Source organism: Antechinus flavipes, chromosome 4 (genome assembly GCF_016432865.1).
Source record: "Antechinus flavipes isolate AdamAnt ecotype Samford, QLD, Australia chromosome 4, AdamAnt_v2, whole genome shotgun sequence".
NCBI classification, from domain to species: Eukaryota; Metazoa; Chordata; class Mammalia; order Dasyuromorphia; family Dasyuridae; genus Antechinus; species Antechinus flavipes.
In genome coordinates this window covers 420,191,286-420,207,968 of record NC_067401.1, presented here as the reverse complement: position 1 = coordinate 420,207,968, position 16,683 = coordinate 420,191,286, and the positions used below count along the sequence as shown (strand labels likewise).

The following is a 16,683-nucleotide window of genomic DNA, read 5'->3' as shown; positions in this document are numbered from 1 at the left end:
CAGAAGGAAGATAGTATTGCCTTTGAACATATGTGGGAAAGTTAAGGAGGAGGGAAACTTGGGAGAAACATGTTGGATTCCATTTTGGACATTATCAAAACCAGTGCTTTAAAGTTTGAAAAGCACTTTACAAATATGATCTCATTTTATTCCCTCCTCCCCGCAATATACATGTTTTTCTCATTTTACATATGAGGAAATTGAAACAGTCAGAGGTTAAGTAAGAACACTCTCTATTCACTGAGTTGCCTAGCTGTCTGAACTTATATCATGTCCAGTTTAAGCTATCTACTAGATATACAGTTGAAGATTTACAATAGACAACTAGAGATCAGAGATATCAGGAAAGAGTTTAAGGTTGGACAAATCAATGATCCACATATACATTTCTGAAAACTAAATCCATGGGAATTGATAAAATCATCAAGTCAAATAGTATAGAGGGAAAAGCAGGCCCTACAACAGAAACTTAGGGGACATCCACAGTGAGTGGACACAACCTGGATAAAGATCCAGAAAAGGAAAATAAGAAGGATTGGTTGGGTAGGAGAACAAGAAAGAAAAGTGTCATTAAAATCTATCAGAATATCAAAGAGAAGAGGATGAACAACAGTGTTAAAGACTGAAGAGAGGTAATTAGATTATGCAATGAAGAGATGATTGGTACCTTTGGATAAAGCAGTTTCACTGAATGATTAAGCTAAAAACAGTTTTAAAAGTGAGAATAAAGAAAGTGATATACTAATTGTAGATGGACTTCTCATGATATTTAGCCACAAAAGGGTAGTCTAGTTTAGGACCACACAGAGATAAATGAAAAGACATAGGCAGATTTGTTGGCAGCAGAGAAACAGCCAGGAGAAGAGAGAGAAGATTTTTGAGTTGAAATTATAAAGGGGGTAATATATTGGAGAAGATGGGATGGGGCATGTAGGTATAGAGGGATTTGCTTTGGCAAGGAGAAAAGGCACTCTTCATGTGACACAGAAGAAATGGAAGAGATAAGGCCACATCTAAGTGGTGTGACATAAGGGAGTTCTCTATTAATGGCTTCAGTTTTTATAGTAAAATAAAAAACAAGATTCTTAGCTAAGGTGAAGAGTAGTCATGTAAAGTCTGAGAAGTAATAAGAAAAAGTTTGGAAAAGCCACCATAATTGATATAGTAGATTAAGAAGGTATAAAGGATTGCTTTGCTGTAATGAGGGTCTAGTTGAGATTATCTAACATAGATTTGGTAATAGATCCAGTAAACAAAAGTTTGGTGATTTTCTTCAGCTTCATTTAGAAATGCATGCATAGGAGTAAATAAAGCAGATGGTGAAAGAAATCCAAGATTGGGATTTAACAGGAAAGATCAGCAGTATGAAAGGGAGGCAAATGACTTGAGAGAAAATGATAGTGCAAAGTTGAACTGGTTTAATAATAGGTTAACATAACAAAAGGAAGAGAGCCCTTGAAGGAATGATGGCCTACAAAAAAATGGAAGGATTGTAAATTAAAGAACAAGATAAGCCTTTTGGGGTGGAATAGCACAGGGAAAAGTGAATGACATTAGATTATGATAGGATGAGGAAATTTCAATTCATGAATACAAAAGTGGTGCTTCTGTGAGTGATGATCATCTCTATGTTGGGGTAAAGGAGTTGAGATGGAGGAGTAGGGTCATGGGAAATAAGTTCAGGGACTTGGAGATAAGGGCATTAGCAAGAACATCAATACGTATGCTTAAATGCCTAGTATGTAGCAGTCCAGTCTATCCTCAAGTTGTGTGTAGTATATATGTATGCACATTCACATATAGATACACATATATACATGCATATATACATACCGCTTCACCTGCTAGAATCACAACTATCCATTTTTTGAATTACCTCAAATGTCATCTCTTCCAGGAATCCTTCCCTGATCCCCAAAATTGATAAAGACCCTCTCCATCCTCTCCCAATAAACACAATAATGCCTTCATTAAAAGGCAACAGCATACCAAGGGAAAACCTAATGGGTTCAGAGTCTGAGGACCAACTCCACCTTGAATACCTAGTGCCTTATATATGCACAGGCAGTTTACCACCTCTCTGTGCCTCTCTCCAACTGTCAAATGAGGAAGTTGGACTAGTTATCTTCTAAAGTCCATACCAGTTCTAATTCTATGATTATATGATCCCAATAGTTTGTATTACCTGTATTGGTACCTAATCTCCCCAAGAGCCATTCACCTCCTTGAGGACAACACTACTATGTCTTACATAAATTTTATAAATCCCTCAGAAAGTAGTAGAACATTGAATCAGTACTTTAAAATGTTTCTTGTGTTTCTGTTGCATATAATTGCAACAACTCATACACAAGTTGAGAAAGTTGGAAAGGGGTATTTGTAATGGGAACTCAAAAAAAAAGAGAATGATAACAAGTCATGATGAAAAAAACTAAATGACTATGTAAACAAGAAAGGAAGGGTAAGGAAGAAAGAAAAGTCAAAAGTAATTTCAAGTTTTGAGTCTTAATGATCAAGAGAATAGTATTATATCACAGGAAAAAACTGGTTATTGAATATTAAAATTAACCAATATCTCTCAACTATTTTAAATTTTTTCATATTAAGTTTTTTTTTCCTTTCTACTTTTAATACCTCTCTAATTAGAATAGTTTTTAAAGTCAAAGGCCATGTCTTCAAAGCATCTTCTTATAGAGGTAAGAACTCTTGAAATAATTGTAGTAACATCATCCCATCTCCTAAGCAGAGGCAGAAGTCTTTAAAGGGACATGACAAATATAAACAAAATTAAACAGTTCAACTAGATAATAAAATAAAAATTGAGAAAATTAAAGGAAGTTACATTTCTGGAATTTTAGTTAAAATATTGGCTTTGCAGTAAAGACGACTGGATTTCAATCCTGTTTCAGACACCTAAGAATTGTTTGACCATTTTTCATTTTTCACAGTCTCTTGTTTGCTCATCTGTAAATTGAAAATACTATTAACTATCCTACTTCCATTACAGGGAAGAATATGTTGTAATTGTGAAGAAAGCATATTTTTAAAAATTCAGGTGCTACAGAAATATGGCGTGTTCTTTTTCTCAAACCTATGCTTTTAATAGTACAGGAGATTCCCAGTGAGATAAATCCATATACCAAAGCAGATCAAGTCCCTGAGTCCGAGTTACTAAACTCTTTTGTGTCACACACTCCTTTGGCAGATTAGTTTATCATACAGACTGACCTCTTCTCAAAATGTCTTTCAAGTTATAAAGTGTAAAACACATAGGATTACAAAAGAAATCTTGAAATCTTGAAAATTTATCTTGAAATAGTTCTCTTTCCCCTCTCTCCCTCCTCAAGATAGATAGACAGACAGACAGTCTGTCTTGATTCTGAGGTCAGCCCTCTATCCACTATACTACATGCCTCTTTTTTAAATAAGTTATTGTTTTATTACTTATATGCTGAGAAATTGTAACATGACTCCAAATTAAAAGTCTCTGTAACTTCGATGACATAAGTATAAATCAAAATTTATCTCATTGACATTATTTTAAGACCTTTAGATAAAATGTGAAAATAACTAAGACACAGCAATTCACAGTTGACAGACCATTTACTTCTCTAATTTTATAAAGCAAATGGTGCAAATATTATCTTTATTTAACTATAATGAAACTGAGGCTCTGTGATATTAAGTGATTTAACTGTCCACAGCTATTGACAAATTCAGGAATTCCACCAAAACCTTTTTCACTGTAGATCTAGAGTGTTTTTCACTTTAACATGCAATCAAAATGCAAATAAGTAATAAAATGCAAAGTACAAACTATTTTAAATATTTGTCTCAATTCTGGAATGCACTGGTGTTGTACACATTCCCTTCAGCTTTAGAGAGCATTTTCTTTCTGCCATGTTAGTGCTAACAAATCTGCCACTGAATCAAATCTTGTTTAACATTATTCAAAACTAATGTAGTATTCAAGAGAAAAGCACAATACCCTTAAAAAATGGTACAATGTGGGGGGGTGTGGGGAGCTAGTTGGTGTAGTGCATAGAGCATCAGCCCTGAAGTCAGGAGCACCTGAGTTCAAACCTGGCCTCAGACGCTTAACATTTCCTAGCTGTGTGACCCTGGGCAAGTCACTTAAACCCAACTGCCTTAGCAAAGCAAAAAAACAAACAAAAAAAAGTGGCACACTGAAAATATCAATTAATTCAAGGCTTAAAATGTTTTCATACATCAGGGAAAGATGATAAAATAGAAATGAAAGAAATTATCAACAGAAACTACCTTATTCCAATAGTCAAAACCAGTAACATTTTCCAATCCATAAAATTCTTGAATAGGACCCTAAGGAGCATAGTGTCCTGGAGGCAATTAGATGACAGCAGATACAGAGTGCTGGGCCTAGAATCAGGAAAACCTAAGCTCAAATTGGCCTTCAGACTCTTAGCAACTCAAGTTCTAATTCAATTTCCTCAATTGTAAAATGGAATAACAGTACCTATCTCAAGGTATTGTTATGAGGATCCAATAAGATATTTCTAAAATGTTTAGCTCAGTATGACAGAGTAGGCACTTAATAAATGCATCCATCTATCCCAAGCCTATCCTAAGTATCATCTTCAATTTTAATTCACTTCCTTATTCTCTACAGTGGCTCTTCCAAACATTTTCATTCCTTTTTAAACTTCTCATGGTTCTCCTCTCCCCTTCCCCCACTCTTTCCTTGCCTCCTATTTTGCAGAAAAAATTAAGGCCATTCATCATGAGTTCCTTCTTCTCTCCCCTTCTCATCTCATATCATTTATATGCTTCTTTTCACTACCTCTTTTTTTTTTATCCTATATTACATGAAAAACTTGGCTTATGCTTAGTAAGACTAACCTCTCTACTTCCTCATCTCTCCCAATGCCTAGAGAATAATCATATCCCCACTGTTTCCTTCAGGTAAAACATCATCAATTTTTCCCCCCAAACAATTGCTCATATGGTATGATCTCAAGGCAACTACAGTTCAATTCTCAAGCAGGGAAAAATGACTTCATTTTAGAAGCAGCCCTTTGTAACAGGAAAAGCAATGAATTTGGAATCAAAACACCAAAGCTCAAACCTGGATTCTGCTATTGATTGTACTCTCTTGGAAAAATCATTAAGTGTCACTGGGCCACAATTTTCCAAACTGTATAAAGGAGTAATTATATTAGAGGATTTAGATAACAACTTGGTATAGTGAAGACAAATGCTAGACTTGGAGTAAAGAATACCTGGGTTCCAAATACTAGCCGAGTGACAACGACCAAATCACTTCCTCTGGCACACAAATTTTTCGTCTAAAAGTAGATCTAGAGTGTTTTTCACTTTAACATGCAATCAAAATGCAAATAAGTAATAAAATGCAAAGTACAAACTATTTTAAATATTTGTCTCAATTCTGGAATGCACTGGTGTTGTACACATTCCCTTCAGCTTTAGAGAGCATTTTCTTTCTGCCATGTTAGTGCTAACAAATCTGCCACTGAATCAAATCTTGTTTAACATTATTCAAAACTAATGTAGTATTCAAGAGAAAAGCACAATACCCTTAAAAAATGGTACAATGTGGGGGGGTGTGGGGAGCTAGTTGGTGTAGTGCATAGAGCATCAGCCCTGAAGTCAGGAGCACCTGAGTTCAAACCTGGCCTCAGACGCTTAACATTTCCTAGCTGTGTGACCCTGGGCAAGTCACTTAAACCCAACTGCCTTAGCAAAGCAAAAAAACAAACAAAAAAAAGTGGCACACTGAAAATATCAATTAATTCAAGGCTTAAAATGTTTTCATACATCAGGGAAAGATGATAAAATAGAAATGAAAGAAATTATCAACAGAAACTACCTTATTCCAATAGTCAAAACCAGTAACATTTTCCAATCCATAAAATTCTTGAATAGGACCCTAAGGAGCATAGTGTCCTGGAGGCAATTAGATGACAGCAGATACAGAGTGCTGGGCCTAGAATCAGGAAAACCTAAGCTCAAATTGGCCTTCAGACTCTTAGCAACTCAAGTTCTAATTCAATTTCCTCAATTGTAAAATGGAATAATAGTACCTATCTCAAGGTATTGTTATGAGGATCCAATAAGATATTTCTAAAATGTTTAGCTCAGTATGACAGAGTAGGCACTTAATAAATGCATCCATCTATCCCAAGCCTATCCTAAGTATCATCTTCAATTTTAATTCACTTCCTTATTCTGTACAGTGGCTCTTCCAAACATTTTCATTCCTTTTTAAACTTCTCATGGTTCTCCTCTCCCCTTCCCCCACTCTTTCCTTGCCTCCTATTTTGCAGAAAAAGTTAAGGCCATTCATCATGAGTTCCTTCTTCTCTCCCCTTCTCATCTCATATCATTTATATGCTTCTTTTCACTACCTCTTTTTTTTTTATCTTATATTACATGAAAAACTTGGCTTATGCTTAGTAAGACTAACCTCTCTACTTCCTCATCTCTCCCAATGCCTAGAGAATAATCATATCCCCACTGTTTCCTTCAGGTAAAACATCATCAATTTTCCCCCCCAAACAATTGCTCATATGGTATGATCTCAAGGCAACTACAGTTCAATTCTCAAGCAGGGAAAAATGACTTCATTTTAGAAGCAGCCCTTTGTAACAGGAAAAGCAATGAATTTGGAATCAAAACACCAAAGCTCAAACCTGGATTCTGCTATTGATTGTACTCTCTTGGAAAAATCATTAAGTGTCACTGGGCCACAATTTTCCAAACTGTATAAAGGAGTAATTATATTAGAGGATTTAGATAACAACTTGGTATAGTGAAGACAAATGCTAGACTTGGAGTAAAGAATACCTGGGTTCCAAATACTAGCCGAGTGACAACGACCAAATCACTTCCTCTGGCACACAAATTTTTCGTCTAAAAGTAGAAATAATAGTACCTATTTAATAGATTAATGCAAGATTCAAATAATAATGTATGTAAAGTGAGTGGCATACTTTAAAGTATTACATAAATGTCAGCTATCATAACTGTAATTTGGGGGGGGGAGGTCTATTCCTATGAATCAATGATTTAAGAGACCTGATGCAAATTTTCTTCGATTCTCTTTCCTTCCCCAAATTTTATTAATCACAAAAGACATGATATCATTTTGATTTGAACATTATAGTTCAATCAATAAATTAGTCAATAAACATTTATTATGCGCTTATAATTTGTCAGACACCATGCTAAGTACTGGGGATACAAAAAGAACAAAAAGATAATCCCTGTTCTCAAGGGTATTACAATGTAATGGAGAACACAACATGCAAACACACACACACACATACATAAAAAGTAAGCTATATACAGGTTAAATATGAAATATTTAATAGAAAGACATTAGAATTTAGAAGGGTTGGGGAAGACTTCCAATAAAAGATGATTTTAGTTGGGACTTAATAAAGAAAACCAGGGAAATCAGTGATGACAGTAGAGGAGGGAAAGCATTCAGGCATGGCAGACATTCAGACATTCAGAAAAAATGTCCAGAACCCAGAGATAGAGTGTTTTGTTCATAGAACAACCAGAAGATCAGTGTCACTGGATCAAGGAGTGCATATCAGGGAATAAAATGTAATGAAATTGAAAAGGTAGGAAGGGGCTAGGTTATGAAAAGCTTTGATTGTCAAACAGAGCATTTTGTGTTTGATCCTACAGGTGACAGGGAGCCACTAGAGTTTACTAGAGTAACATGGCTGAACTTGAGCTTTAAGAAAATAGCATTAGTAATTGAACGAAAGATGGATTGGAGTGGGGAGAGACTTTGAGGTTGGTAAGCCCACAAGTAGGCCATTGTAATAATCCAAGAATAAGGTAATTAGGGCCAGCACTAGAATGATGGCAGTGGCAAAGAAGAGAAGGGGGTATATTCAAGAATTATGCAAAAATCAATAGGCCTTGTCAATAGATTGGATATTGCAGGAGGCAAGGGATATTTCTCTTCAAGGGAAAAGAGAAAGAATGAAGAGTCCAAGATAACTGCTAGGTTGTGTGTGTGAGGGATTAGGAATAAGGCAGATGGCACAGTGCTCTGCATTCCAACTTCTTGTGATGTGAGCCCCATATGGATTTTCATAACTGAATTTAAGGGTCATGAAATAATGATTTATTTTCAGCAAATGTTTGGTTTGTGTACCTATTTTACATACTTATGCCTGGGATCATGTAAAAAAAAAAAACTGAGCAAAAAGGAGTCTTGGGGAAAAAAAATTAAGAAGCCCTATTCTATAAGGGAAACTACAAGAGGCAAAGGAGAGAAGTGTTAGAAAGAGAATGAGTTGTGTTTTAGATATATTGAGTCTAAGGTGTGTATAAGACATCCAATTCAAGATGTCAGAAAGGCACTTGGAGATGTGAGACTGGAGGTCAGCAGAGGTTGAGGCACGATAAGTAGATGGGAAGAATCATCAACAGAGATGGTAATTAAATGGGTGGAAGCTAATGAAATCACCAAGTTTAAGTAGTATAGAAGGAGGAAAAGAGGGCCCAAGAGGACACCTACAGTTAGAGGGCATGATCTGGAGGAGGATCCAACAAAGGAGACTGAGGAGTGGTCAGAGAAGAGGAGAACCAGAAGAAAGGGATGTCTTGAAAACCTAGAGAGAAAAGAGTATCAGGGAGGAAAGAGTGATCAATAGTATCCCAAAACTACTGTATCAGTGTCTTATCTCACTTTTCATTTTATCATTGTTTTCCCAGTTCCTTGCACAGAACAGACACTTAAATGCTTGCAAAATTAGGTTGTAGATTACATATGGAAAGAGACAGTATCTTATTTAAAACTTTGTATCAGTCTCTCCAAGTCCTTAGTCCCCTAAACATTGTTTCATTTTCTTTACTTTGTAGAAAGTAGTAGTCTAAGACATAAATGACTGCAAGGTACATCAGTAGAAAGATTAATCACTCTTTTGAAAGTGATTATACAAATTTAAGTGATTAATATCAACTTCCAAATTCTATCACTGTTATCAATCTAAATAATTTTAGGTATCATTCTATCAAACCTAGAGCCACTGAAGATAACCCCAAATTCCAAAATGTTCCTAATGTAACAACCAACTGCTTCACAGTCCCCTCCCCTCCCAAAAAAAATATGGCTATTAGTTGCCAAAGACAATTGGAATCACAACTATTCAATCTCTAGTAACCTAAATACAGTGGAGAGGAAAAGTGGGAAAAAAAACACTTAGAAAGGACCTACTATGGCCAATCACTAAGTACTTTTTACAAATATTTCAAATGATCCTCAGGGCAATTCTGGCAAGACTGAGGTAGATGTCTAAGAATTAAGTGTTGTTATTATCCCCATTTTACAGTTGAAGAAACTGAGGCAAACATGACTTGCCCAGGGTCCAGAGATTAGTGTCTGAGGCTAAATTTGAACTTAAGACTTCCTGACTCTAGGCCTAACTTGCTGTGACAACAGAAGCCTCAAGTCACACTGGATTGGAGTCAGAACCATCCATGGATTCATGTCACAGTTATGCTTATTAGCCATTTGACATTGACTGAATCATTTCACTCATCTGAGCCTCAGTTCCCTCTTGTGTAAAACGGTAATATTACTCCTTATACTCACTACTTCAAAAAGTTTTAGTGTACCTTACCTTACTAGTCTCTTTACATATTTATTTTTCTTCAAAAACTCATGCTGGCTTATTTGCTGTTCGTCACATGATAATGCTGTCTTTTCCATTTGTGCCTTTGCAATCCTATCTCCCAAAGTCTGCAATGTACTCCCTGCTTAATTTCATCTCTTGAAATACCTGGAATCCTTTAAGATTCAACTTAATATCATTTTCTATATTCCTTTTCGGATTCCCCAGAGCTGCTAGTTACCTCCCTACAAAAAGTACTTTCAATCTGTTTTGGACATACTTGCACAAGGGCATGCACACCACTTTCCCCTTAAGACATAAGCTCCATGAGGACAGGAAAAATTTTTCAGTTTTATATTATATTTCATCTCCAATGCTTTGCACAGGACTTGACAAATAGTAGGTGCTTAATAAATACATATCATGATAAACCTTAAAAATGCTATAAATTGTGTTCAAAACAAAATGCAATATATAGTACATATACTGAAACCTTCTTGAAGACATTAAAAGATAGTTTCTCACTGACTTCTAATATACTAAGTCTCACTGGCAAGATTCATTGTACACAATCTAGGAATATAAACTGAATAGTGATATATTGTATATATTTGTTAAACAATGCTTAGCACATTTGCAGGTAAGTCAGTTACTGTTTACTAAGCTTTGCCTATGCTCTCGGTATTGTTAAGTATTGGGGATACAAATGGCATCAAAAAATAGTCTACTTTGAGAAAGTTCACAGCCTAATAGCACTCTTTTGACTCCTAACAATCCCAATGCATTCTTCATATTTACCAAGCCCTCGATAAACCTGAATCTACCCAATAAATTCATTGGCCTCTGAAGGGCCTCCATCCTCACTCCCAACTCCACCAAAGACACCCCCCACACACTTTCATTCCACCCAACAAGTATTAGAACCCCTTTGACTAATACTTGTTGAACTCTGACTTCCTGAATACCCCCTCAATCTACTCGGTGTAGTCCCCATGCATCAGGACTTTGTGCCATGGAAAACCCCCTAGCCACTTAGCCGCAGCCCATTTACTCCAAAGCTGAACTCTCTATCAGAACACACTTCCTTCACCCTCCCCATCATCTGCCACTTTGCGAGACCTCCCCATCCCAGTGCAACCCACCCAGCAGGAGGAAGAGAAGGGGAAGAGAAGGTGAGGGGAAGGGAAGGGAAAAGGAGGGAGAGAAAGGAAGAGGGATGCTTCTCCACCCACCAGACAAAATCGTTGCTTTTGTCCTCGTATGAGTTGATGAGCCCATTGCAGAGAGGGGTGAGCAGAGGCCGCTTCCTGCTGCCGCTGCCCGAGCTGCCCCCGCCGCTGTTGACGGCACTCCCGGGCCTGGTCGAGCCCCCAAGCCGGGAGAGGCCCGCGGCCAGAGCTCCGCCGCCTCCGCCTCCTCCGCCTCCCGAGCCCGACACGGCGGCGGCCACCATTAGAGGCCGCACAGTGGCCCCGAGGCCCCCCGAGCCGGCGGACCCACTGGAGCCTGCCGCGGCCACCACCGCCGTTAGGGTCGGGGGCGACGACGACGACGAAGACGACGAGGAGGCGGAAGTGACCGAGGAGGCCGCGGAGGAGCCGGGCCCTGACCCGGCAGCGCCGGGACCAGCCTGGCGGCTGCCGGACATCGTAACCCTCCCCCTCCCCGGGCTGGGCACTCGGAGAAGAGGGCGAGGGAGCGGGGACCGGGACCCGCCGCCGCCGCCACCTCCCTGCAGCCTCAGTGCATCCTGAGGACGCGCACAGTGCACGGGGCGGGGGCTGCCACCCGGGAGGGAACAATAAAGTTGTTTTTTAAAAAACCAAACACACAAACGGCGGCCGGCGGGAGGAAGCCGGGGAACTAAAACACCGGGAGGGGGAGGGAGAAAAAAAATGCGCTCTCGAGGCCACAGCGACCACCCCGAGTCTTGCGGCAGCCAACCCCGAGCGAGCCTGAGGCCGAACGTGCGCGCGCACTCGAGACGGAGGCCGAGAGAGAATGGGGAGGGCGGAGGAAGTCCGAGGAGCACAACTTTATTGGCAGTCGCCGCGGCGTTCAAACACACAACACACACCCTTGGCGACGCGATCACTGCCTAGCTACGGAAAAATTCCTTGTTGAAGCTTTATTGATTGAAGACGTACTGCTGAAACTGGAAGTGGGGCGGGGTAAAAAAGCAAGGGGCGGGGGTAGGAGAAGCGCCCAGAGAAGAGAGTGGTCCAGAATAGAGGAGCCGAGACTAGCGAGTCCTCTAAGGACTGCGCAAGCGTATAATGGGCAGTGTATTTCCTCATTCCTAAGAGTGAGGAGACCTACCGAGAGGTGGGAGGTAAGGGGTGGTTTCCGGCACCACGCAAGCGCAGGATTCCCAAGCATTCCTGAAGGAGGAGGGGCGGGCGGAGGAGGGAATCCTGGAACGCGAGTCGAACCGTAAAGTTTACACGTGAAAGCTGGTTGACTTCCAGTGGCGAAAGCAATCCTCAATGCATAGACAATGATACCTTCGAAGGTGGAGAAGATGCTATTCAGTTCTACTAACTTTTATGGATGAGCTGATAGTTAGGACACTATAATTCTAATCAACCCCTTCCGTGGCTTTTGTCCTCAACACATGAAATGGTTTCCATTCTCTGCTTGCTCAAGTTCTAGGAGACTAAATTTGTATAGAAACTCTTTCCTTCCCTTTAATTCTAGTTCCTTTTTCTTGTTGATTATCTCCATATCAACCTATATTTGGCTTGTTTGTGTATATTTGTTGGCATGTTGTCTTCCCCATTACCGTATGAACTTCTGGATATCGCTGTTGCCTTTCTTTGTATCTAGCATAGTATAGGTGTTTAATAAATGTTTATTGACCGAGTAATATATAATATATTATACAATATTGTATATGTTATATATATACAATATTGTATAATATAATACAACTTCCTTCGATCCTCTAGAGATTTCAATTTTTAATCAATTATGGTAAAAGTTTGTAGAAAATCTTAAATCATCTAGATTCTTGCCCAAATTCTTGCAAATTTCAGAAAATGTGTGGGCCCGTCATGTCCCACATAGGAAGGCCCAGCAACCCAGGGGCTCCCCTGGATTTCATTTATGGAAAGTACAAAGGTGATACCCAATATCTTTCTACACACCCTCAGTATCTATCACCTATTTATTGAACCAATTCCAAGGACTAAAGGTTAACTTCCACATCAAGGAGCAACTAAATACCAGCTATATTGTCAAAATCTTAAAAATACCTAAATATCACGTTTAAATGTTTTAAAACATAATAAAAGTAAACTATCTGCTTGCCATAATCAACAAATTTACATACCCCACTGATGGAACCATACCTCCCTATTCCAAAAAAGTGAAACCTTTGGCAACTTCATCATTCTTAACATGGAGTTAATATATAGATATCAAAAGGTTCAGGCATTTGGTTTTCTTAATATTTTGGTATTTTTAAAGTATAATTACCCTCCTTTGTAATATTTTGCATTTAAAAACCTTCTGTGAAAGATTTCACCAGACTACCAAAACCAGTCTATCACATACAAAAAAAAAAAAAAAAAAAAAAAAAGGTTGTGCCCTCAGCCTATAAAGGGCAATTCAATCTTTTGATACCAATGTCATAAATGGATCTAATTGTATAAATCCTTAAGTTTTAAAATGATGTTTTAATATTATTAAAAACCAAAATTTCTTGAACAAAAATTACATTTTCTAGAAAATACAGTGGACATTTTATATGTAAAGTATAAATTAATGCTAATTAAGATGAATGTAAAACCAACTCTAAATGTCCTCAGCTAATATTCAATTGAAAATTGTTATAGACCTATAGCAACATGCTGGATATTGGGAATTAAAAGCTTAAATACAATGGTTTCCTTCAAGAAACTTACAATATAAGTATAGGTAAGGCTACATGAGGAAAAAGACGAACCCACCAGATGAGCAGTCCAAAAAAAGTAGCTGAAGTAATCAGCTAGCATCTAGTATAGCATGTATTATATTCACGAAATATAGTATATGCTTTCAGACAGAGTCCAGTCAATTTAGCTAGTGTTTATTAAATGCCTTCTATGTGCCAGACACTGCATTACGCAGTATTGTATATCTTTATGACAGTCCTTGCTCTCAAGCCTAATGGGGAGAGAATACCAACAACTGTGTGAAAACATGAGATAGACAGGATATATTGGAGACAATTAAAGTTTGAAAGCCATAAGCCTTAAGTGGGATTGACAAAGACTTCCTGCAGAAGATGGGACTTCAAATGAGATTTAAAGAAAGCCAAAAAGAAATGAGGAGGAGCTTTCTAGACGTGGAGGACAGAGACAAAACAGTGAAAATAGAGAAATGAAATGTCTTATTCAAGGAACAGCAGGGAAGCCAGTGCCACAGGATCCCACAGTTTGTGGAGGCATAAAAGATAACCACATGTGGGGCAGTCTCCTGAGAAGTGAGATTTGACTTGGACTCTGATAAAACATGAGACTTAGACAAATGAGGAATAGGAAGAAAAAAAAAATCCAGGTGAGGGAAACAGCAAAAACAAATGTACAAATTTGAGATTGTAGATATTTCAAAGAGAAATAGTAAAAACAATTTTGATGATAGTGAAGGATTCGTTTTAACACTGAAGAGACAGAAAAAGAGCCATAATGTGAAAGATCTTGAATGACAGACTTAGCAGTTTTGTTTTTGTCTTCCAACCATGATAGTCGTTGAAGTTGGAAGGTGGTGCTTAAAAAAAAAAAAAAAAAGCAAAATAAAACTGTTTAAAAAAAAAAAAAGATTCTCTCAACTGTTATTGGCAAAAAAGATGAAAAGAATTGAAGACACTAAGCTCTAGTAGGAGACAAATACCATAATAGGCCAGTCTTGAATGACAAAGCCCTGGAGTAAGGTCTTGACAATGAATATTCAGTTAAAGCAGGACTGATTAAATAGCCTTTAAAGAGGAAAAAAAAAATCTGGGAAAACAGTGACTAATTAAATAATGGGGGAGAAGCAAGGAAAATTAAAGAATGACTCCCAAAGTTTCGAATTCATGTAACTGTAAGAATGATGGGACCTTTAGCAAAAATGAAGTTTCCAAGAAGAAAACTGGCTAATGGGGAAATTATTTTAATTTAAAACATTGAGTGAGGTTAAAAGTGACAGGGGTAGGAATACAGATCATGCTGCCCAACAGAAAAAAAAAAATTAAATTCAAAGCAAAAACAAAAAAAAAATAAGAACTAGTGGTAGACATGAAATTTTGGGAGTCAAGAAAGGATCATAAGATAATAGGACTTAAGATCCTATTAAGGATCCTTAAAAGTCCTTAAAAATCATTTCTAAATCTCTCCTTTTAAAGTCATAATTAATGGGACATAATTTGACATTAAATTAAACATATTCATTGGCCTGTAATTTGAAATTTGGGAGTATAGTTATTGTGAAGGAAAACAATAGCTCACTTAAGCATACCTTTAGAAACATTTGTCAGTGTTTTTTATCAGTTCTATCTTCATTCATTCATAGTTAGGATATCAAAGAGAGATGGGTGAATGGGATACAAGGCACTGTTCCTTTTCAACTAGAAAAATATACAAAAAATTCAGTGTGTAATGAACTACATAATTCTTATTTTCCTTGGCATAAGTTTTTCAATATGAAACCAGATTTTGAAATATGAAAAAGCAGAAGGGAAAACCTCAAAGATTCACTAAACAGGAAAGTGTAAAAAAGGAAGTTAGAAGCACAACAATAAAGGAAGAAAAAAAGAGAGTGGACGATGAAAAAAAAAAAAAGAATAGATTTGATCAGAACAAATACAAGAAAATATGAAAAAATATTCCAAAAATAATTGTACACAATAATGAATCTTGTTGTTTTCCCTTTTTTCTGCTACATATATACGAATCAAAAGTTTTACAATAGCCCTCATCTGTTCAGTACTTTAAGAGTGCTAAGGATGAATGAATGCATTCTATCCCAAAGCCTGTTAGTGTGGAACTTTGTCTTTATTAGTGGAGATGAGTGCCAGCCCTACATAAAGGGGTAGGCAGATTTGGTGAGATGAAGAGCTCTCTCATCCAGTGTTCTCTGAAATTCTTAAAGTTTCATCTTACTTAGGGTGCTCTGGCTTTTAGCTTTGAGAAGGAAAATGGAAGAGACTAAACCCATTAAAGTTTGTTGAAGGAAAAGACTCTGGGAAGACTTGTAAGGAGATTCCAAGTCTTGGACATTTGGGGGATGGCAAACTCCCTTGATGCGTTCTCTCTTCCTCCCTCCTTCTTTCCCTCTCTTTCTCTTTCCCTCTCCCCGCCTCCTTCTCTTTTGCCAGCTATATGTAACTTAGTATTACTAAAGGTGATTCAGCAATCCCTTTATTGGATATTGAACAAAAAGAACCAACGACTCAGTGGATCTTTAAAAAAAGAAGAGTGATTGCTCTTGTTTCTCTCTTCTATTAACCCTCCAAATGGCGTCACATAATTCTGAACAGAGATATAGGAGGCAGCTCCATGGAACAGTGGAAAGAATGCTAGTTCTACTTTACCCAAAGGTCTATAAAACTGTGCATATCTTTTGATTCAGCAATACCACTACCAGATCTGTATCCCAAAGAAATCATAAAAAAAGGAAAAAGGATCCACGTGTATAGCATTTCTTTTTGTGGTGGCAAATAATTGGATAGTTTTGGCTGGCGAGTAGAAATAGACTTTGAAGGAACAGTGCTGAGCAAAAGAGAAATATAACAAAGCATTTTCTTTTTATGCAAATTGCTTTATATTCTGATGAGGTTTAAATATTAATTTCCTAAGTGAATAATTTCAGTGAAATTAGTGAATCTTGTTTAATTTTTTTAACCAATGTGTAATTTTTTTATTTGAGGTTTTGCATTTTTCTTGTTTGTAGAAAACAGATGCTTGTCCTATACCTGATTCATATTTTACATTGATTTCCTTTCTACTGATCTCCATGGGAAAGCCCTAGACATAAGCTAAATTTAAGCTTTAAGTAAGTCTTCCCCAGGGCATTGAATTGAGAGTAT

The 16,683-nt window shown here is 37.5% G+C and overlaps 1 protein-coding gene across 4 annotated transcripts in view; it reads right to left on the bottom strand.

Moving 5' to 3' along the window:
* COP1 (COP1 E3 ubiquitin ligase) overlaps positions 1–11,379 on the bottom strand; it is a 240,146-nt gene extending 228,767 nt beyond the window's left edge. For all 4 annotated transcript variants that reach the window (XM_051998899.1, XM_051998901.1, XM_051998900.1 and 1 more), the window contains exon 1: positions 10,868–11,379. In XM_051998899.1, coding sequence (XP_051854859.1) covers positions 10,868–11,283 — 416 coding nt within the window. In that variant the 5' untranslated portion in view covers positions 11,284–11,379. The remainder of the gene's footprint in view (positions 1–10,867) is intronic.
* Positions 11,380–16,683: the final 5,304 nt, after the last annotated feature.